This window comes from Poecilia latipinna, unplaced genomic scaffold (genome assembly GCF_001443285.1).
Source record: "Poecilia latipinna isolate Pla-1442-1.1 unplaced genomic scaffold, P_latipinna-1.0 Scaffold287, whole genome shotgun sequence".
In the NCBI taxonomy this organism is placed as follows: Eukaryota; Metazoa; Chordata; class Actinopteri; order Cyprinodontiformes; family Poeciliidae; genus Poecilia; species Poecilia latipinna.
The window spans coordinates 335,438-358,700 of record NW_015112903.1 but is presented as its reverse complement, the minus strand read 5'-3'; the positions used below and the strand labels follow the sequence as shown (position 1 = coordinate 358,700).

Genomic DNA, 23,263 nt, shown 5'->3' with positions numbered 1-23,263 from the left:
TTCTGTTTATCTATTTCTAATCAATAGATTGCTACTTGCAATATAAGACTTAGTTAATACTCAGTATTGATGCAATTAACACTTAATTCTTCTTCGATAATATCTACATGTTAGGACTTTCTCCTTTTTAATATTACGTTCTTATAACTTTCTGGTTCCTTATATATTTGATTAACATATAAATATTACCATCTTATTTAGTCAACTTTTCTTAGTTATTAGCTACTTTTCACTATTATTGGCTTTTTCCTTTTACTGATAATTATTCAGTGATTTTTAATCATATATTACTTCCTATTCCTATTTTCAAACTCCTTACCTTCTACTTACTACTCAACATTTTTTTCATGCAAGTTTAAATCTAAAGATCCCCACATTTAAGTATTGAACTAATCAGCAGTTTCTGTTTGCAGTCTTTCCAATCAGCCGTTTCGGTTTAAATCGGTTGGTGCTGAGTGAGTACAGCGAGGGTTTTTATTTTTATTTTTGCGCGTGCGAGTGTCTACGAAGGGCGTACAAACACGCATGTCTGTTTTCAGAGACGTGCCAGAGAACAGATTGCGCTCTGAGTAACGAGGCCAAATGAAGGTGCTTTTAACCGCGTCCCTTCATATAAGCGATGTTCTGCACATGGACCCAGAGAGAGAGAGACACACAGCACACTGACATCCTGTTTTCACCTCAGATGAGGCAGGCCCGCACTGTGGGTGCCCTACCTCATGGGGGCCAGTATGATCTTGTTGAGCAGGTTGTGGTGGAGCTCCTTGGCCACTTTGAGGCCCGTCCACTCCACGGTCACAGAGGTGGCGAGACAGAGGACGATGCCAAGGCAGCAGAGCACGCTAAACACGGACAGATACCACGAGTGGCTGAAGCCACAGTCCTGCAGCACAGAGGCACATTTATCAACAAGATGGATGTAACACTTAGTATCTGAGGAGGTGTCACTTTGTTTGCCTGTGCTATAATTACCAGCATAATTAAGCTGTGAGGCTGGTTAAAAATTAGCCATCTAATGCAGCAGAAGCCAGAGAAGCTCAGAGCTGAGCTGGCAACTTTTGAACAAACAAAAAGGGAGAAAAGGAAGAGCTGATGATGCTTTGTTGTTTCCCTCTCTCTCTCTTCAGTTCAAGCAGCTTCAACCTGCACTTCAAATGTGTTTTCTTTGTCTTTTTATGAGTATTTTTGTGTTCTTCTAGTGATTTAATAGAGCCATGCAGCACATGAAGGAGACAACACAAGGCTTCCAAGTATAATTAAAAACTGAGCTGCTTCTGGCTGAAGGAATCAAACCAAAACCAGTAATTAATCAAATCAAATTAATTGTTCCATTAGTGTTTAAAGCCGTGGTAAGAAGATGAGTTCATATGTGACAGCAATTGAATTATTAACATTAACAACATCTATATTAAGATTTGCTTAGATCTTGGTAATATCATCCAAAGCAAAAAAAAAAAAAAAAAACTATGACGACAGTAAAATTGGTGAACATGTAAATGAGAACAAAGCTTTAAAAATATTCTCATAACTTCTCATCAACATTCTCAACCTTTCCTCATTTTGTCAAACTTCTTTGTATTTAAGAGAGATTGTTTTGAGAAAAACAAAGAAGTGCAAGATTGTAAAGTGGAAATAAAATGATATTTGGATATCAAAAGGTTTCATAAATAAAATCTAAAGGGCTGAGCTATTTACTCTGACAACATAAATAAAACGATCCATGTGGTTCACCTTACAGCAGGACAACAACCCCAAATATATTAACCAAAACCGATAAGGACATTTTTCATCAATGAAGGCTGGTTTTAGAAAGCTTTGATTCAGTAGTGCTAAATAAAAATGTAAGAGTTTATTTGTAGAAAGATTTGAAACCCTTGTTATTTCACAAAAGCCTCCCAAAAATATATGGAAGTTTGTGGTTGGAATGTAATAAAATGTGACTTTTACAAGTTACGGCACATTTTAAAAGCAGATTACAGCGACTAAATCTGCCTTTTTTTTACTTTGGACAATGTCAAGCAAACCTAAAAGATTGCTTTGTCCTCTGACTTAAAAATATTCCTACCTGTGTGTTCCTGCTACAGTTTCATAAAGCCTAAACTCGGCTTATTGTCTGTCCAGTGTGGTGAAAATGCAGGTTGAATTCTCCCGTCTCCTTAGTTCTGAGCTGCTCATGGGAAGTGTGCGTGCGTGCGTGCGTGCGTGTGTGTGCTTGATGTCCAAACAGGACTTCTGAATGTCCCCATGTGGATTAGTCTATTGCACAGAGCAGATTAGATAAACCTGGCAGAGCGTCTCTGAAGCTCCGCCAAACAAGATACGCTCGGTGACAATTTCTGAACACTTAGCTGTGCTCTTAGTGTGCTTGTGTTCTCCAGAGCTTTTCAGACGCTGCAGCCCTCATGGCCAGCTGACTCTGTTTGTTGCCTGACCTGGTATCAAATTTCCGTCTGTGGGACATGAACACGTAAAACTATTAATAAAGTTGTTGCTTTACTCGTCTTGGATACGACAACCAGAAAACAGTTGGTGTGACCTCTGAGTGCGAATGGCGCAGCACAGCTTTCCTCACCATGTTTACAGTGAATGGGGATTGAAGCTTTATAGCACATGTTTCTCATGTGCTATAAGTTCAGCGTGAAAAAAAAATATATGAATAAACCACATGTAGAAAGAAAGTGGCTAAAGAGGCGTGAATACTTTAATTTAGAGATTCAATTCTGCTTTTTGTAATAAGATATTTCAAATTTTGGCACAGATTTTCCCATAAATACGTGACTCCAGCTCTGCTATGCAGACTGACTGAGCGGCTGCTGCTGCTTCAGGGTGGGTTAGTGAGCACGCCATCTGGTGCTGGCAATTTCTGTGTTTTGGTTTTAGGTCAGCTCTGTTCAATTGAGATTCAGTGGAGAATTAGTGAGAAGAGCGTGAAGAAAATGTAAAAAAGCTGTGATGATTTCACTGGAGGGGAATTCTGCAGATATTACACCCACTGAATAATTGCAAGGAATAGAAATCTGTTCATTGCACTGGATGTTGAAAGATTGCAACGTCATCCCAAATGTAAAAGTGTTTTTTTTTGTTTGTTTGTTTTTGCAGCACCTAATCTGACAACCTTACATATATAAGCATTTCTGCAAAGCCAGATGTGTGTCTGAAGTGTGAAAACCTTTTAATCTCATCGGAGGTGAGTTGCTGCATGAAGACATGAGTATGAATCACAACTTTAACTCAGACAGCGGTTCTTAAAACCTTCATCCAAGCTCAATTTCAGCTCAATCTACTTTAGGGTCGCAGTAGAGAGGCCGGACCGCTGCAGCACGGCACAAACAACGGTGAAGGAAGAGAAGGCTTAGTCAGCCGGGTTTTCATCAGCTACTCACCTTAACGAGGGTGCAGTTGTGAGCCGAGGCGTCTATCTTGGTCGTGATGACATGAGACGTCCAGTGCGCCAGCCAGTAGTCGATGGCGACCATGAGGGAGTGTTTTAAGAGCTGTGAGAGGAGGAGCAGAGTGAGGAGGAGGAGGCCGGCGGAGGACAGGTAGGTACTGCAGGAGCGCCAGGGGATGGTGGCTCGCTGACGCATCACCTGCGACAAGTTGTCGTCATCGTCGCTGTCCAACGATTCCTCTGGGGTCAAGAGCGAGAGGAGGTGAAAGGTCAAGCAGCAGGTAAAACAAATGTGGTATTTGTTTTACTGGTACACTTGCATAGTTTTTTTTTTTTTTTTTACATAAGTCGTCTTATTTCTGTGTCTATCTGAAGTGACTTCTCAAATGCTCTCTGACTTTTAGATCGTTCCAGCTTCTGCTCTTTTCCTTCCCTCCTCCTCTTTTTATCATGTCAGATACATTTTTATGATTTCCCTCATTCACCTTTGTTATGAAGTAGTTCTAGGGCAAAACAGCTAATAAAGACAGAGAAGAGACTTTAATAAGTTGTTCTGTGCTTTGCTAATTATTCACACCGTTTGAACTTTTCAAATTTCATCACTTTACAATCACAAACCTCAATCTATGTTATTAGGGTGTTAAGTCACAGAGCAGCTCAAAGTTGGGGACTTTTTGTGCTAAGAGGACAGTTTTCCCCTTTTCTTTTAGACAAAAACATGTAATCAGTCCACTTAGGACTCCGAAAGAAAATCTAGTGCAACCATTTTGGTCAGAAGTGCCAGTGGCTCAGTGGACAGGGTTTTCTGTAAGCGGTGAGTTCCCGGTTTGGATCCCTACTCTGTCCGTCTCAGTTGTTGGGCAAATTACTTCACCTGCCTCACCTGTAGGTGGTAATCAGAGCGCCCGGTGCCGATTGGATGGCAGTCTAGATTCTGTTAGTCTGCCCCAAGGCAGCTGTGGCTATTATATAGCTCACAACTATAATGTGTGAATGGGTGGATGACTGATTGTAGTGTAAAGTGCTTTGGAGTCCTCAGACTTGATAAAGCACTATACAAATGCAGGTCATTTACCATATGTTACTTATGCTAACTATGTGTGATTCAATCTCAGCTATTCTTTGAAGGCTGCAGAGGAAACTCAGCAAACATCTATGACCAAACAACACAACAGAAAGGTCAGGGATGAAGCTGTGGGGATATTTAAGGTAGGATTAGGTTATAAAACATCATGGATGGAAGGTTAATTCATCATCAGAGGGAAATGGCCACTAAATCAAACAGTTAAAGCATTCCTTAATGGTCCCTGATAATTCTGGAGGAGCTGCAGAAATCCACAGCTCAGGTGCAAAATAAAACAAAACATTGTGTTTAATAAAATATCTCAAGCGAGCATAACTTAACTCTCATCAACTTGTTGAACACTCATCAAGTGGTGTGAACTTTTGGATAAAAAATGCTTGATAAGTTAATCATTTTAAATTGAGTCTATGAAAAAAAAAAAGTTAAGTATTGGACAGCAGTGAGGATTTTGGATTGTAAAGGGTTAATGTTCAGGACATCCCCAGACGTTACTCCCTTTCTGCTCAAGCGAACCTGCAAACTGAAGTTTTGAACATTTATACAGCTGATTTCAGTGTTGAAAAAATATGATCTGATGACGTCATGATTCTATAATGTATGTTGGTTCACAAATGTAATGCTGAGCATAACACTTCAGATCAGTTCAAGAATACTGTTGAACTTGATAATTATGCGCAAGTTGTAATGACATAATAAAACACTTACCTCTGTACTGTAAACCTAATTAGTTCTCCCCACTTAAAGAATGAGTAAAAAACACACCACAACTTTTTGCTTACAAAACAAAACAAAAAAGTTAAATTTTTCCTTCAACTTCACAATGGTGTGCTTTTTAATGTTGGTTTATTTCCGGAACATTCCAACAAACAAACTTTGTGGCTGCAATGTAGCAGAAAGTTCAGGGAGCATGGATACTTTTGCAGGGCACTGTCAGCGGAGGGCTGCGGCACCTGGTGATTAAAACTCTTTCCACCTCCTCATTCACGACGAAGAGTAAATACAACACATCACACCATGCAGCAGCAGGCGTCGGCGCATGAGGCTCCATGTCAGTGCCTTCTGGGCTCAGACATGCCGGAAGCAGAGGGAGAGCAGGAGGAAATCAGGCTTAATAACCAGCAGGGGTAAAAATAGGTCAACAGTTACCTACAGCCATGCTGTCATTCAGTCGCCTAAGCAGGAGTTGGGAACGTTTCAGAGGGAAGTGAGAGAAAGGCTTTGCTACGAAGGAATGACGGTTTTCTAAAACGCAGAAATCCACACACTTTGCAGTTTGCTACCAGCATCGCAGTGCCACAATGGCTGCTTTGTTGCCATTTCTCTATCCAAACCATGCGTTTTCTGGCCACACCTGTTTGCTCAAAGGCAAGGACGGCAACCGCTGCTGCCGGAGACATCGCACAAGTCCAGCCCGAGGTGCCGCCAGCACACGGGAGACAACACAGAGCACAGATAAAGAGCGCAGCATCTGCAGTTCAACACCTTCACCTTTTTGTCAAAGACAAACACAAACACACAGAGTCACAGCAGGACGCTGCTGGGCTGAGAGGGGGGGGTGACATTTCTGAGCGCCTGGTGAGTCAAAACGAGAGCCAAGAAGAAGACTGAGATTATTTATCTATTCTGAAGTGTTTGCGTCAACCATAATGCAGAAAATAAAAGCACTAGGAGTCACATGGATTACTACAGACTTACATATTAAAGTAAGCCTGGTGAGCCTAAGCTTCAACGTAGCAGATGCTTCTCAGCAAACACAGCAGGTGAAGGTAAATGTCATCCTGCATATTATCAGCCAGGATGAAATCAGAGAAGCTCAGACTGCAGTCACGCATAAATTTGCTCCAGCTGGTTTGTTTCCCCCGTCTCCTCTCACCTTCCTCGTCCTCCTCCGTCCTCAGAGCTTCTCTGGAGTACATGGCCCTTCGCAGGTTTTTCCTCTCCAGATTCGTCATGTTCTCTGCCACAGTTTCCTAAAAAAAACAAAAAAAAAAACAGGTTCAGGAATGGTTCTATGCACAGTTCCAAGGAAGGTTTACATCTTATCATGGGCATGACTGCCATATGGATTTCATGTTTTGAATAATCAACATTTACCTGATTTTGATGCATGTGATTGCAATTTACTGTGAATTTGTATTTGGTAATGTTAGAACACTAAAATATGTTTCAGTCATCTAGTTGTTGTTTTGAGGGAAGGTTAAAGGACTTCAGTCCAACTTGAAGGTTTGTTGTACTGGCCAGCGTCCTCTGGATCCCTCTCCTGTCAAACTGTGCTGGTTTATGGATTGTTTTGGGTTATTCTGACCAATTTTCTATACTTAATTGGAGTTCCAACAGGACAATGATCCCAATTACGTATTAGCACTGGCTTTGAAATGGACAAATCAAGATAACAGCAGTCTGCTGGAATGACCTGCATGTCGTCCTGCTGGAAATGTGGTTAATGTGCTTAAAAGTTGCATCTGTGGCACAAAAGAAAACCAATCCATCTGAGATGACAGACCAGATATTCACTCAGAAACCTCGTTGACGGCGTTTACCCAAATGTCCATGCGTGTGTATGAATCTTAACCTGCATGTATGATCAGGTTTAAATAAAAAACATATATTTTTTTTTATTTTTCTACTTCTGTTTGCTGTACAATCAGTCCACTGTGAAAAAACAATCTTACCAGTGATAATAAACTTCTGACCCGGACTGGATATATTTTTCCTAATAAAAGCACTTATCTAATGCTCTCTTGAAGCTCCTAGAGTGGCCTGCTCAGAAATTTCTCAAATTAAAAGAAGCGGTGTCTCACTAAATGCTGACTCGGAGTCATTAAAAACTCATTAATACTGTAAGTGCAGGTCATTAATCACCGTCTCAAACTCCCGGTCCTGCCTGTGCATCAAGGTCTTCCACTGCCTGAACAGTTCTGGTTCAGAGTTCTGGATATCCTTCAGAGTCCCTTCAGTCTGGATCGTCCTGTCTTTCATGGCGATAATCTGACGTGAAGAAGCGCAGCCACAGAATACATGTGTGCACTTTAGAGACGTCTTGGTGATGAAGCGTCAACAAAATGTTTGAGTGAAGGAAGCCAGACCGAGTGGTCCTACCCAGTCTGCGTGTGGCAGATACTGCAGTTTGTGTGTGACCAGCACCACCGTCCTCTTCTCCTCCCTCAGCAGCTTCAGGATGCCGTCCTGCATCAGATGGTCACTCAGGTGGATGTCTAAAGCAGAAAATGGGTCATCCTAAAAATATATAAGCAGACGTTTCAAAGTGCAAGAAAACAACCGTGTGTCAGAACAAACAGTGGAACGCTAAACGTCTGCACAGCTCTGAGGCTTTTGGGATGTGGGAAAAATGAGAAGGAGAAATGATTTCAAAAGTTTTTTCACCTCCAACATGACACAAATTAGTACCTTGCAAGAGAGTTAATACCACTTTGACTTTCTCACATTTGTCAGTGTTTTAGTGTGATGCACAGAGGGGTTCATGAAAAGTGGAGGAAAAGTAAATAAAACTCAGTTTGTACTGTACTCAGCACTTTTATTGGGCCATTCTTACACATGAAAATACCTTAAGATATATGTTTTGTATGCGTTTTTCCCCCGCTTTTATTTCTATGAGTGGACAAAAAAGAAACAACATGTTGCTCAGGTCAGGGTAAAACGTAGTGATTCTCCCTACATTTTGCAAGAGGTGCAAAACATTCATTTTACACACTTTCACATGTTAGGAACCAAGCAAAATAGATTGTGAGTGTGTGTGTTGGGGGGCAGAGGGGGGAAATAAGTCACATGAAACAAATATGTCCTAAAAGACTAAAATCCATCAGGATCTGACATCTCAGAGTCATCTGCTCTGAGCTGAAGGTGTATGCTGCTATTTTTGTTATGCAGGACAGTTTCAGAAATAGAATCACGTCTGACCGAATGCTGAAATATCAAACCAATCAACCAAAGTGACTCTCTTGATAAAACCCTCTCTGCTGTGTGTCTGTACAGACTCACCAGAAAGACAACGTTGGTCTGCTGGTACAAGGCTCTGGCCACGCTGATCCGCTGTTTCTGTCCTCCTGATAAGATGATACCCTGCACAAGAAGATAGGAAAAAATAGCAACCCAAAGGCTTTTGGTAACAGTTAATATGAATATGAAACAAAAAAACAAAGGAGATAATGATTTATTTCCATCATTAGAAGCGCACAAAAAAGAAATTGCAGCAGAACAGTGCTTTGACTAAATGAGGTCAGTCCAGCTCCATGCAAGCAGAAAAATCAAAGCCTTGCTGCACAGTAATGATGAAAAATGACTTGAGGACTTATGTAATATGTACAGAATACTCCAGGTGGTACTGACCCGCTCACCGATCTCTGTCTGGTCTCCTTGTGGAAGGATGTCGATGTCAGGCTGAAGGGAGCAGGCCTCGATGACGGCTTTGTATCTGCAAACGCAGAATACAAATGAGGGCAGAAATCAGCTGGCAGACAGAAACAACGCTGCTGCTTTCTTTAGCTGTGCTCTCCAGCTGTCATTTCAATGATTTTTACATACCAGCTGCGGCTAGGTATGCAGACCACAACCCAACCTGAAGCGAAAGCAAAAACAGCGGAAACGGCAGCGGCTGCGAGATGAAGAGGTCAATCGAGTCGATTTCAGCTCCACACAGAAAGCAGAGGAGCTGTCCATTAATATAATTTGAATTTAAAATGCAATTACTAAACCTTGCAGCCCACATTGTTTATCAAATGCAGTCATCTTTTACATGATGTGCATTAGCCCAATCGAATGGAGCCGTATGAGGGCTACAATGACATAACTCCATGACCCAAAAAAAACAAACTGATGCATCATGAAATCAGTGCTTTAGCTTTAGGAGAGCAGCTTTGTTTCTAGAGCAAGAATTATTTGTCGATTCTGTTGCAAAACAGAGTCAGGAGGACTCCTTTAGATTCACTGCAAGACGTGTTCAATTTTAATTAAGTTTAAGACAAAGCAGATCTGTGTGCCAAGAGTCTGATCTGGCTGCGTTAACAGGAACAAATGGCCACACTAACGTAATGATCAATTAAGACATTAATTCAAAATCAATTAGATAATTTGTATAATGGGTTGCAGCACAGCTCAGTGGCAGAGCAGGCACACCATAATGCAAAGGTGTCTCCGGTTCGATTCCCGGTCCATTTAGTGCTAATGAATAAAGACCAATAGAGCCACAAAAACCTTCAATAATAATAATTATTTATAAAACACAAATATGTTTCTTCCGGGTTATAAACCACTCCGTCTCATAATCCTAAAATGAAATGTTGACCTTTATTAGAGTGATCTCTGCTACATTAAAAAGAAGCAGAAAATGATCTCTGTCGATTTTCCAACATTAATCAAAAATAATTACACTTCAACAAAATTGGTTTTACAGCCTAATTTTAGGTCTAAAACTCTCATAGTGATCACTAGTTGCTTAATCTGTTTTAATGTCATTCTGTGATGAAAATGTAGATTTTACAGTGTATATAAATGTCGAGTTTCAGCTGAATGAGCATCAGGTTTTTAAGTTCAGTAGGTGGAAGGTCATTGCAAAACAGTAGCTTATCCACAGAACCACACAAACCAACGACTGCATGTTGCAGCTGGCAGTGAAGATGACACCCATCATCGCCACGAGAAACACAAACGTGCAGAAACGCCTGCTGCAGCGGCACACGGCTTGTCTGTATTTCTCCAAACAGCATGACAAAAATGTTAGCGGCAAAGCAACAGGAGGCTTTGTTTCACAGAACAAATCCACAACAACAAAGCTCACAGGGCCATTAGTGCTATATGAAAGGAAGGGAAAATGATTAACACTCCATTAGACCTGCAGAGAGTCAGGCTGTTGCCATAAGATCAAGAAAGCAGCCTTTCAAACCAACCATTCGCTGTGAAATTCATGAGTGTGGGCTTGACTGTGCGCTAGCAATGCTGTGTGTTTTTTTGGTTTTGGAGGCACAGGTGTTTCACAGCATGTGTTGTTGTGCCGGGAGTGATTTAAAGAGACGAGGTTGAATTACACACCCTCCGTAAAATCAAATGATGCTCTCTCAAAGTGTTTTACTGTCAGGTCGAACAGTAACTTTAGTTCAATCAGGGATCAGCACTTTCAATTTTGTGAACGGGCTGCTGGGACAACAGAGGCTGTATTTTCATTTAACATCTCGACATGGCAGCTAATAGGTCATAATAAATACTCAGGCAGTGATTAATGAGTCCACCTCTGACACTGTTATCACTAATGCTTAAATTGTGGTCTCAGGTGTGAAGAACCAGCAGCATTAAATGATCAGAATACTTAATGAAGTGCAACTACACAGCTGAAAACTGGGGGTCTAAATATAATCCTTCAATGCACAAACAATGCTACATATGACTGCAAAATGCTCTCTTTAAGTAAGTTGCAACTTCTCAGAATGAAATGGTTTTCACTGAAACAACACGTCGCCTGAAATCTTTAATCTATGCAGATTTTGGTGTAAACTTTAACCCCAATTAGGGAAAATCCAGTAATTCCGATTTGAATTCCTGGTTTTTGCTGAGCTGCGATGTGTCTAAGTTCTCCATTTACGTTCAGTACAAGCTTCACAGAAAACGGCAGTTCTGAAAGTGTTAATTTGCGTGCGCTTGTAAGCAGCACTGAATTAGCTTTAATTAGCTCACTAATAAATGGATAAAATACCCAAAGGTTTGGCCAATAAGGATAACGAACACTGCAGGACTCCACTAATGGCCTCGTTGGTGATCTTTGAAGCAATTTGCTCTTATGAACCGTGCAACCAATAGGATAAAAACTGGCAAAAAAAAAAAAAACACAGCAATTAACCTCTAATTGCAGGTAAGAGTTTACCTTGATTTTATCATTGGCATCTCAAAGGTGATGTTCTCCACCACAGAGGAGTTCAGCAGCCAGGGCTTCTGGGAAGCGTAGGCCACAGGGCACCTTTTCCTGCCACAGATTCAGTGAACACACCGAGTTATTAAACAAACAGGATAATCTCTCCATGTCTACATTTTTACTGCTTAATGGGCCTCTTGTTTCACACATGGGTTGAGATCCAGGAGTTTGTCTAAATCTCTGCATCACAGAGACTCCTCAACCTCAGAGGCTGACACTGCTTTGAGACGTCTCCAGTCCTTAAGCAAGTAGTCCGGGGATCATTAGAGGCCGCGGTGTGTTTGTGCTGTCAATATGTAGCTAAGGGTCAGGGCCAAGTAGGCATGCAACGAGAACAGCTGGTGGATTTCCAGATAAGACTGAGTGCGCGCTTTCAGCTTTTAATCATGATGTGTCTCCATGAGGACGGGCCGTCACGTCTGGACTCACCTGATGTCTTGGTCCCCTGCCGCCGCATCTCTGTCTGTGGGACTGCGGGGAAAATGTCAAACACACGGCAACATCGAAACGTTAGGCAGACAATAGATCATCGACCTCACCGTGTTTCTGCAATGATTAACATAGAACAAACACGCACGTAGGCCCGTTTTCTCTCTCCTCGCCCTGGCAATCACGTCACTGCTCGGCGGCCCAAAAGCAAACAGGCAGACGTCTGCTCCACATGAACACATCTACCATTAACAGTAATCTTATCCTTCCTAAAAGAAATAACGCCCTCATCCTGTTCATCTTCCTGTAATTTGCTGATACGGAAATTAGCGTCAACCTGCTCGGACTCAGAGAGTTCTCAGAAGATCTGATTCCAGAAGACGAGATTAGAGCGCTAACCGCAGCTCTGAGCTTCATGCTTGCTGGTATTCCTGCTCTTCCTGTCTCCACTAAATAATGTGTTTCTGATGGTGGACAAAAATACAAAGCTTTTTCCAACAAGTCTGTCTGATTGGTGGGGATGTCAGGTTCACGCTGGCTTGGCACGTTTTGGCTCAGTAGAGGCAAAAGTCGAACCCAGCTACCAGTAATCCAGAAAAAATATTCTTTATGTTAATGAACAGTATTATTATGACGTTTACTTTAATTTGACCTTTGACCTAGTCCAATTGTCAACCTTTAGTTTCAAAGATATTCAATATTTGATTCATAGGTATTTTATTAAGAAGACAAATCTCTTTATTTTCCAAATACCATTTTCGGTTTCTGCATCTGTTTTAGGTTATAACACAACTGTAAAAATGAACTTAAGTCGTTTGCGTTATTTGTTTTTCTGGGACACATGTAATATTCAAAATAAGGCAGAATGGAATCTTTTAATTTTTTTCATCTTTTTCATGAAAAATAAAAAAATAAATTCTTAAAATATGTCATCCTGTGTGCCTTCAATCATGAAGATACATTACTTTTTGATCTTAATTACTGAAATAAATCTGATACTGAAATTTATTGACATGCACATATATGTTGTTCTGTTTGGTTTTTTAAGTCGATTTAAAGCCAGTTATCTTTCTCACTCATCCATCACAGCTTAAAAGACATTAACATGTACAGAACGCATAAAAGGTCATCAGATAAATTTATGCCATCTGAATATGATGTTTTTGTGCATCGTCCAAAGGAAAGGCAGAAAGAAACAAGTCACTGACTCAATCACGTAAATCTGACTGTGGATGTAATTCTGGAGCTGAAAGCAGCGAATGACATGTTGAGTTACAAATAGAAACATTTATCAAACGGGTGCTGGAATAACCCTCACACAGCCGTCCGCTGGAGAACAGCTGTCACCAAAGCTTTATTTAAAACATTGATTTATGCTTAACGTTATTGTTTCAGCACAACGGCTCAGGCATTTATCTTTCCCATCAAAACGAGTCCAGTACAGACTTACTGAGCATACAACAGCTTGAGTGTTTCAGAAATCCAGCCTGCAAATATTTTTAGTGCATTTGAGTCAGCCTGAGAGCGGCAGAAAATGTTCTCTACGGCACCAACTAAAAATACATCGCAGTGTTTTGGCTTTCGTGTTTGGGTTTGGCGGGTCTGGCTTACCTTTCATCTCCTTCAGATTTGAGGATGGGCATGCTGCAAATAAAAACAGAGAACAAAAAGAGAAGTTTGGGTTTAATTTATGGTTTTACTTTTCATGATTTGGGAAGATGGAGACACAAGGAAACTGCAACTGTTAATGTTACTCCACAGTCCAGAGTAAACTGTACACACGGGCTTTGCTCAGTTGCAGCTGTGGTGTATTTATATGTTCGGTTGACACCTCGTCCTGACAAGGTGACTTCAGTCACATCTGTGGATGGCTGGAAGGTGAAGGACGATTTTACTGCCGTTTTTTTATTTTTTTTATTACTGCAGCAGCTAGAGTAACAAACACTCGTTGGGGAGGGGAGAGGTGGAGGCTGACATTTAAGAGGATCTGATAGTTTGCTCTTGAACGTGTAAAAACACAGCTGTTACATGCTGTGTCAGAAGAAAGAGAAGGGAATGGGTCAACAAACAGTTTGGTTATATTCACCCACAAGGACTTTCCACTGAACATTAGCGTCTGGCTCAATAAGGCATTTAATAGAAATTTGATAAATATTATCGAAACAAAAAAAAAAGTACATTTTAAACACTCCGAAAATAGAAATGAAACTGCTACCTACTGTCTAAACAACTAATACATCTCCTCATAAATCAAAACATTATTGTGCAGACAGAAGTGATTCTGTGCATATGAATAAAGAATAATGATGCCTTTACAGATTTTACTCTTAGCAATATATTTGCAAAGGCAACAAAAATATGGAGAACCCACAGATAAAAACAATACTGAAAGTCTGTAGAAAAACACTTCAAGCAATAATATTATCAAGTCTCTTCACCACAAATCACTTAAAGGAACTTGATGCCTCGCGGGAACATCTGAGTGTTTTCCATCCTGCAGCCATTGTAACGGCATGTTTAATCATGTTCATGTCTGATTGAAGCGTAGAAAAAGATTGCTGATTTACTCTAATCAACACCTTGGAGGATTGGGGGCGTAATCTCAGAAGGACAAACATGTGAGGGAGTCCTGCTTCCCACTTTCAATCAGCAGTGAGAAACTAATCTTCAGAGGCGATTCCCGCAGTTTGAAACACATCATTAAGACTTAAAGTGGCGTTAGAGGGCAATCCAGTTCCCTCCTTGTGGTGTTTAATCCTTAAGTAAAACAGACTCAAGATCAGGATTTATCTGTCGAGTATTTGGAAAGATACGAGGGTTGGTTCATGGGTTGTGATGGAAAAGTTGGAAAGTTAAATTACCTTAAACAAATGTGCAAGAAGTGAACTGACAGTTCTCTTTGGAAGACCTGAGCAACATCTTACATAGGATGTAAGACATGTAGGTCTGTGCTGAAAAGTAAATTATAGATGCAAGCAATTGTCCACTTTAAAGAAGCAGAAATCCCAGAAAAAGACATTGTTTCATTTATTAGGAGCAGAAGCGAAGTAAGCAGGGGAACAACTAGAAGGAGGCATCAGATGAGAAATTACAGATCTGTTTGCAACAACATATGATTATGTTTGAATCCGAGATTCCAAGTGACCCGCCTCGACAACTCATTAACTATACTTTATTCAACGAAGGTGCGCAAATAAATACACAGCACACGTTGCATTTGATCATGTAGTCATGCAGCTGCATCAGGAGTTTACTACTGTGATTACCGCTGACTTGATAAAGTCACAGTCCGCCGTTGCAGCCAGGAAAAGACCAAAGCTCAGGCTGGTTTCTTGCAATGCTTATTCACAGGTTTAGATGTTTTCAGGGAGTAAATGAGGGCTGACATTTATCAAGGCTCAAATGTTTCATCATGTCCAAACTAAGAAAGCTATTTGTTTTCAAATGTCAAGAGTAAATGTTAAAAAAAAAAATTCAGCATTTTTCATCTGATGTAGCTGAAAGCATCACCAATGATCTTGAACAGCACTTGGGATTATAAATGTCCCTTTAGTGAGTAAATTATCAATAAAACAAACTTCTAAAGCCCCCGGGAGGACAGACCCGGGCAATCGACTCATGAACACCATCAGCGCGGTCATTACAGCTGAGTCACAATCACAACTCCTTTCCAAACCGGTCAATGAGAGCATCATTATGGACCTGACAGCCCTGCAGACTCACCCCCTGATTACTAATACGTCTCCCCCTGCCAGGCTCAAGAAGTCCGTCTTATTTATCCTCCACTGCCTTTCACTTTATTAGCGTTTCTAATCTCAGCACTTTGTTATTGCTGCCTTCAGTTCTGAGCTGAATAAAGAGAAAGCTGTCCATAATTTATGTAGCATCGACGGCTCAAAGCCCAACTCTTCCTTTGAGGCGTAGCTGCTCATCCAAGCTTTAATGTTTTTGACTATAGCGCTGCATAACAACAGCAAATGTGAGGGAAACACACACGCAGGCAAAACTCCTCATCGTGTGTGTCTCGAGATGCCAGGAGTCACGACTGCTGCTCCTCAGCCTCCCAAGGACACATGATCCAGGGGCCGTTTGACCCAAGCCAACATCAGAGATTGTGCCAATGTGATTCTGGCTCCGGAGCAGCTGGAGTGAGTGAGTGAGTTTAGCTGCCTGCCAACAGCAGCTATAATCAGAAAACCCTAAACTTCTGTGACAAATGGAGACTGAAAGCTGCATAATTGAGAGAGCCGAAGAGAAATTCAGCAGCAAGGACGACTCTGGACTTTTTCCAGGACAGACAGGAGTTCACTTTAAGCCGAGCTAATTGATATGAACTCTGTTTATCATTATCCTCTGGGTTTATGTTGAAATGAAACTAAGAAATACTTGAACTGCATACACATCTAAAGCAAGATAAACATTTATTCAGAAATAGTCCACAGATACCAAAATTAAATGTCTTTTACTTACTGAAATGAGATCAATTATTTGTGTTTTAGGAGGATTATCAAAATTAGTTTCATTTGTCAAAATGCCTGAACAACAAAAGTCATTTTTAGATTACATACATTTCTTTAGTGTTTGGCAGAATTGCTTTTCATTGTGGGTATCTTTTTACAAGCTTCCTCCAATAGCTTGCTGAAGTTTTAGCCGATTTCTTGAAACACATCATATGAGAACAAGTCAGTCTCCTGGCTTACACACATTTTCATCTCAGATTATTTGTTATTATTTGCTATGGCATCTCCAAAATATTGACTTCAAAGTCTTTAAGCCACTTTGTTACTTACTAAACAACAGTATACACCTGAATAGAAATATATATGTTCACATTGATGCATTAGTTTCCTGGCTGCTTTAGTATTTTGTGTTATTCTTTCCTCACCATGCCATCTATTTGACCATCCTGGTCAAAAGACTTTAATGATCTGCACTAATTAGGGTCTTTGTCCTGAGTGCATTTCTTTGCTTTTGCAGTAGTAAGTTATTCACTGTGTGGCGGAAAAAGGAATTAAATGAGTCTGATTGGTGAAAAACCAAACCTGTTCTGTCTTTTTTTATTTTTTTATTTAACATTTAAAAAAGAAATAAATAAAATGCTTACACAGCAAAGAAAAAAAAAACTCAGCGAAACAGAAGCTTCTTACCGGAAGGAATCCGTCCTGTAGTGGAACAAGTGAGGCCTATTATTAAGCTACTTGTTTTGACAGTTCAGGGACATTCGTTGTCACTTTTTCCCTCTAAGCCTGGACCGCTCAGCGTGAGTCCAGCTCTTCTCACAGCCCCGACAGATGATCTCATTACCTCTGTCTGCCTCTCTGTGTGTAGGCGAAAAGACTCCGAGACAACAGAGAAAATATCCACTTACTGTGTGACAACAATAACTCTTTCCTAGAAAGCTGCACATCAGCTCAGGATCTAGTAGGATTTTATCCAAAACTAGAGGGGATTTTAGATCAAATAAAGACAGGAAAAAAAAAAAAAGGCTGAGTCATTTTTAAGATTAGCACAAATACCTGACTGACTCTAAATATGCAAAATGCATCCGGAGTTGAGTGACTACTTGGAGACTTTAATGAGTTGTTGCAGCTGTCTGACTGACGGGAAACATGGCTCCGACAACAGAGCTGTCAGCTGAAACAGTAGGAAGGATCTTAAAACTCCTTCAAGAATTTAAATAATCATCTTTTGTGAAGCAAAAGATTAACATTTTTCCCGGTCAGCTGTGTGCTTAAAATTGGAACATGTTCGAACAAAAACCCAAACATCCATTTTGCACAGAGCTGGAGGCTTACAGCGGAAAGTAAATGGTGCAGTAGAAAACGGATCTGCCGGCTACTGTGCAAGGATAATGCGCTGTAGTGAATCTGGGTAAAGCAGGATGTAGGAGTGATGTATTTCAAGTATTTTTTTTATTTATTTATTTTTGGTTTATTGAGCAGATTTTGGTGTACAGTAAATGAACACCCCAAATTCAGTTTACTCACAAAACTAGGAGGTTAGAATAAACCAATAAAAACAATTTTTAATGTGGAAATCATTTTCTATGGTTACATATTTTCTGAACTACCAACTTAGTAACAAATAATAAATCAGTGTTAGCTTAACTTAAAGGAGCCAAAAAGATTTTGAGATGGAAATTTTGTGTAAATTTGGCACATCTTTAATGCAGCTGATGTTTTAAAGGTGAGAAGAAATGGAGCAGAAGATTACTGTGGCGTGGTCCTGCAGGAACAGGAGCCGCTTAGCTTTTCTTCCCCGGAGCAGCTGGCTGAAATTTGGGTCAGTGGTGCATAAAGCAGTCCCCACACTGCTCTGCGTCTGTACCTCCAACCATGAAAAATACAAGTCGCTAAATCAGCTGCGTTGCATTACCCTAAAAGTCCAATTCTCTATATCGCTGTGTCACGGCAAGGGAGTCCTTGCGAGGCGAATTAATTGCTACGTCAGGAGCATAGAATTTATTGCTGCACAAAAAATACAACAAGAAGCTCCTTTACAGCAAATAAATAAGCAAATAGAAAAATATAAATCAAACCTGTTCCAGATGACCGTTCCAGAGACTCTCTGCATTTCTCCCAGTGCTGCCAGCAGTAGAGATGACTTCCCACAGCCTACCTGACCCACAATCATCGTCAGCTTTCCTGGCAAAAGATCATCAGAGGAACAGTTTTACTGCAAATTAACAAGAAACTTTTTTAAGAGAAAAACTGGAAGAATGTATTATAGGTGCTCTGTTCTTTTATTACTTGATGCTTACCAAAGGGAATCTTAATGTCCACATCGGACAGTGTTGGTGGTCCATCTGTCCAGGTGAAATAACCACTAGTTATCTGAAAACAGTTCAGAAGTCGAGATAAAAAAACATGTAAAAAAAATAATAATAATAATAAATAAATCTGTGTTTCATAAGAAACCAAAACTCACAGCAGTTTAAATGTATCTAAAATACTTTTCTCAGGCAAATTTCTGAATTTGACAAGGCCGCTGAAGAGAAGCCAATCATAAAGCAATTTTTTTTAAATGTGCAGAACATGCTTTGATGAGACACTTGAGGCCAATTAGTTCAGTTTTGAAGAGCTACAGCCATTGAGCTGCTCCTTTCAGAAACCTGACGATTCTGCTGATGCATCTGGTGAGAAACAAAAACTAAACACATTTTCTGGAGCACCATTCAGCAAAACAAGCAGCAGCACAAAACCTGCAAAGAAAATGATGAAGTAAACAGTTGGAGCCTGATTGGTTTGCAGTAAAATAAAGATACATGGAAACACAGAGATTTTACATCCTGAGAAACAGTTTTTTTGTTGTTGTTTTTTTTACATATGCAGCTATGAGAGGTGAGCTATAAAGTGTTTGGAATCATGATGATATCGAGATAGACAGAAAAATATCAGAATTGTTAAAAATAAAATCATAAGAAGTAAAATGAGGGTGGGGGAGCAGCAAATAATGAGTTGTTTTAAAAGAAATGATGTAAAAGTTGTGTCTCTAAATGAACTTTCTTTAGCTGACTGAGGGCAAACATGTCATTTTGGATTGTGAAGGTTGCAGATCTATGGCAAAAATAATGTACAATATATCATTTCAGCACAGACATTTCCTATAGGGCTACTTCTTCTCATGCAGGGAAATCTCTAAAGGTCATCGTTAGCAGTGAAAAACCAGATAAAAACACCTTCAACTCATTTTATTTCATTGAACTGCACACTGTCCAACAGCTGACCTTTAACAAAAGCTCAACCTATAGAGGTTTTCACGCTCTTGCACCCGTCATCTTAACCCTCTGCAACGAGCCGGGACTTGTTCCTGACCAGCTCAGGTGGGACTCATCAGCCTCACCTTGATGCAGATGTCTTGGTCCACCTCCTGAGAAGGCCCGTCGCCCTCCTGGTCGCCCTGCGAGCTGTAGTTGTTCCACTCGTCCCGCGGAGGGCGCTTCCGGTTCACCACCTTCAGTGGCTGGAAGTATCGGGACAAAAAGGAGGAGGACGACGAAGGGAAAGGCTTAGAGGATGACTAGACGAGGGTTGTATGATAACCAGAGTGAATAGGGGGGTTAATGGTCAAAGGTAGCGGTCGGGTGGAGGAAGAAGACAACAATCAGAGCTAAATAACTCAGCTCAGGCAGAGCAGAACAGAAGAAACAGCGAATCAAGTGTTTCCCCCCTTGTTTCCACGGCACAGACAGCCAGGTTTGGATTTACCCACCACTGCCTGGTATCTGTTCTGGTTGTGGTTACTGCAGCCAGACGACACGGTCGCTTTGGGCTCCTGTTCTTCTCCGATCTCATCGCTTGAGAAAAACTCGCTCAGCTTCTGAACACTGAAAAACAACGAGCATCAAAGTGAGAATTGATGGAGAAATAATAACACAAAGACTGCTCTCTTCATCTGCGTAGAGTCCCGATTCTAATCGGGTCTCATGAAAAAGAAAAACCGACTTGAGGTGAGTCAGTAGTTCATAGTGAATAAGCCCTCATGAGTTTTTCTCTTTCTCTGCCTGAGACACTCACATATCTTGGCGTCTTTCCTGGAAATCCTTCCTTTCTGCAGCTAAATGTCACATAAATGCATAACACACCAGTAATCAAACTCAATTACTCAATTAAAACTAATTTGTTCAATTTTGCACACAGTAAACATGACAAGCACATCAGTTTTATAACAGTACAGCACGAGATGAGCCTCACAGATTGCAAGAACATCACCAATCATCAAATACTGGGTTATGCAGTAATAGTAGCATTCTTATCATGTTTTCATCAGGACCGTTTTGTTTTTTTATTCCTGCTTAAATAAGTATTTCTATCGCATTTATGCAAAGGCAAGCCATAATAGTGAGGAGATTTTTTTTTTTCCTGACACAGTTTACTTGTGCCACATTTCTCTGTCCTTAAAATAAGAGTCTCTGAGGATCGCGGGCAGCTTCCCCGCCCACTCTCTGCAAAATAAGGTCCTCTAGTGATACTGGTGCACACCAGTGATGTGACATATCTGAAGGAGAAATGTGTGCAATATGTGATAACGGCAGTTTTTGCAGAACTCTCCAATCTCTCATCATTTCCCAGCAGCACGGTTGGAGGAAACAGTTCTGAAAGCAAAGTGTCCCTATTACTACCTCGGTGTTTCTCACTCGATTCAAGTGTGTGTGCTCAGACTTCCTTAAAGCACTTCAAGAAAATAAGCTTTTCTACTTTCACATTCGGTTTGACACGTTTTGCTTTCTGGGTCATGATTTTGTGCTGCTCAAAGCGCCTTGGAAAAGTATTTATAACCCTTGAACCTCTTCCAAATTTTGTCACACTGAAACCACAAACTTCAATGTAGTTTATTGGGATTTTTCTAATCCCAATAAGCTAGGAAGTATGAGGACTATGAATTTAAAACAGTCAGTAAAAGCCAGACTTCTTTGACGGGCGTCAAGGATTTCTGTTCACAAATAATAGCTGTCCTGTTCTCCAGCCTGAGCTGTGGATCTCTGCAGCTCCTCCAAAGTTACCACACATGGCTTTTGGCTGCTTTTCAGATAAATGTCCTTCACTAAAGCCGGTCAGTCCTTCACATGAAGGACTGGACCGTTTATCTCAAATGTATCAACCAGTTAACTTCTAATGACTTCACTAATTATTAGTATTTACAGTGAGATCTGCTTAGTAATTAGACAATTTAGACAACATGTTTTATTTAGTGGAACCATAGTATAACAGACTGAAAGATAACTTTTTCTACTTCCCGACTAAGCTGTGCTTTGTGCAAAATAAGATAAACTGAGGTTTGTGGTAGTAAAATGGATGAATAAATACTACAACAAAGCAGTGCAGAGTATCAAGACATCTTTTCAGCTGATTTTCTTTGACAATAAAAGCATGTAGGCTTAGAAATGGATTTAATATCCTCAATTTCCTCTAGACAAAGACCTGCCTACAGCTGGGCGTAATGAGCAGAGCTCTATGACATGATTAGAGACTGGTGGAGGACGGACAGACATCTGCAGCCTGATCGCAAACGATGCTACGGGTGTCAAAGTAATTGTAAAAGCTCTCGGCTGAAATGAATAAATCGTAGGGTCATCGAAACAAAATGGCAGAAAAGTGATGGTGTTATTCCCAGGATCCAATAACGAAGCAGCTCCGTCTGCTGCGGGGAAAAGGTCAAGTGCTTCATCTAATCAGGTTGTTTTTCAGCACTAGCTGCGCCTGTAGCAAAACCAACCACAGACATTTATTACTGATAAATGCTTAAACCACATGAATAAATAGGCTCATCGGCGCGTCTCACCTGACGAGGGCCTTGACGGTGGAGCGCACCACGCTGGAGAGGAGGAAGAGCGGGGTGACCAGGATGTGGAAGAGAGACAGGGAGGCGAAGGCCACGGCTGGGGACAGGTCAGCGTCCTCTGAAATGTGGACGTGAACCACAAACGTCTGCAGAATGAGCAGATTGCCTAAGGTTAGTCTGAAATAAAACATCTCACTTCCTTGAAGCTGACAGTGAGGTGTGACCAGTTCAAGGCAAAACGTCTCAGGGACAAACTGATCTGCTGTCAAAGTGTTGAAGGAGGATCGAATCAGAGACGGATCGTTTGTCTACGTGCGTCCCTCAGAGTCGCCCTCCCTGCTCGGGGGTGTCTGTCTTTTCTGATTTTCTTTAACAGCCCAAGTCAGCAGCCTTGAAGGACTTCTATTAATACAGGAAGGATTTAGTGTGTTGCTGTCAAGTCGCCCTCTGAAACGCTTCCCGACATCCAGGGGCTGTCCGTGCTTCGCAGCGGGGTAAATACACAACACTAAGAACCGGCCACCAAGTAAAGTACGAAGCAGGGCAAACAGAAAGTTAATTGAAAGCGAATTAGCAGGAAAACTCACCGTCAGCACAGCTGCAATCGGGATCGCTGCATTCATGAAAACTGGAAGCAGGAAACACAAACAGGAGGAGGATGTGAAGACTTTTCCAGGATTAACAAGCGAAAACAAACATCGTGAGGCAGAAAAGAAAGATTTTCATCAACTAAGCCGTAGTTTTCTCATGTAAGCACACAGAAATACTTTATATTGAACAAGTACATAAATATTCACACATAAAATTGCAGCCCATATCAAACATTTGAAAGAAATGTAGCTAGAGCAATTTTACTTTCTAATTGTTTTTGTGAACTTCTAGTTTTCCTTGACTTCCTGTTTGCCTAAAGTTGTTTTTTTTTCTCTAACCTTTCAGTTTGACATCATACGTTTACAATAAAAGTATTTATTTCCATGCTATACACACCTCTTAACTAAATGTACAACATATTTGTCCACATCTGGAACAAGATTGGATTATGAATCTTATCTTTGATATTTTCCTGCACGCAAACAATATTACCAACAAAATGTTTTATTCCAATGAATTAGTGCCAGCAAAAAAAAAAAAAAAAAAAAAAAAAAAACCACTGCCTTTC

The 23,263-nt window shown here is 40.7% G+C and overlaps 1 protein-coding gene and 1 long non-coding RNA gene across 5 annotated transcripts in view; one reads left to right on the top strand and one right to left on the bottom strand.

The window, feature by feature from the left end:
• The window catches only part of abcc8 (ATP-binding cassette, sub-family C (CFTR/MRP), member 8), a 65,494-nt gene that overhangs the window by 11,251 nt on the left and 30,980 nt on the right, over window positions 1–23,263 (bottom strand). Inside the window, exons 12-28 of one of the 4 annotated variants that reach the window (XM_015034079.1) lie at window positions 22,692–22,732; window positions 22,105–22,250; window positions 20,035–20,149; window positions 19,666–19,842; window positions 18,584–18,656; window positions 18,362–18,467; window positions 13,435–13,467; window positions 11,824–11,865; window positions 11,347–11,445; window positions 8,823–8,907; window positions 8,475–8,555; window positions 7,575–7,712; window positions 7,338–7,463; window positions 6,349–6,445; window positions 3,591–3,631; window positions 3,384–3,494; window positions 717–883 (exon numbers count right to left, since the gene is read on the bottom strand). In XM_015034079.1, coding sequence (XP_014889565.1) covers window positions 717–883; window positions 3,384–3,494; window positions 3,591–3,631; window positions 6,349–6,445; window positions 7,338–7,463; window positions 7,575–7,712; window positions 8,475–8,555; window positions 8,823–8,907; window positions 11,347–11,445; window positions 11,824–11,865; window positions 13,435–13,467; window positions 18,362–18,467; window positions 18,584–18,656; window positions 19,666–19,842; window positions 20,035–20,149; window positions 22,105–22,250; window positions 22,692–22,732 — 1,678 coding nt within the window. Of the gene's footprint in view, window positions 1–716; window positions 884–3,383; window positions 3,632–6,348; window positions 6,446–7,337; window positions 7,464–7,574; window positions 7,713–8,474; window positions 8,556–8,822; window positions 8,908–11,346; window positions 11,446–11,823; window positions 11,866–13,434; window positions 13,468–18,361; window positions 18,468–18,583; window positions 18,657–19,665; window positions 19,843–20,034; window positions 20,150–22,104; window positions 22,251–22,691; window positions 22,733–23,263 lie in introns of all 4 variants that reach the window. The other 3 variants (XM_015034077.1, XM_015034076.1, XM_015034078.1) reach the window with 3 other exon arrangements.
• On the top strand, window positions 3,638–4,878 carry LOC106948436 (uncharacterized). Its single transcript, XR_001425170.1, has 2 exons — window positions 3,638–4,030; window positions 4,149–4,878. It is a non-coding gene; the product is annotated as an uncharacterized LOC106948436 (long non-coding RNA).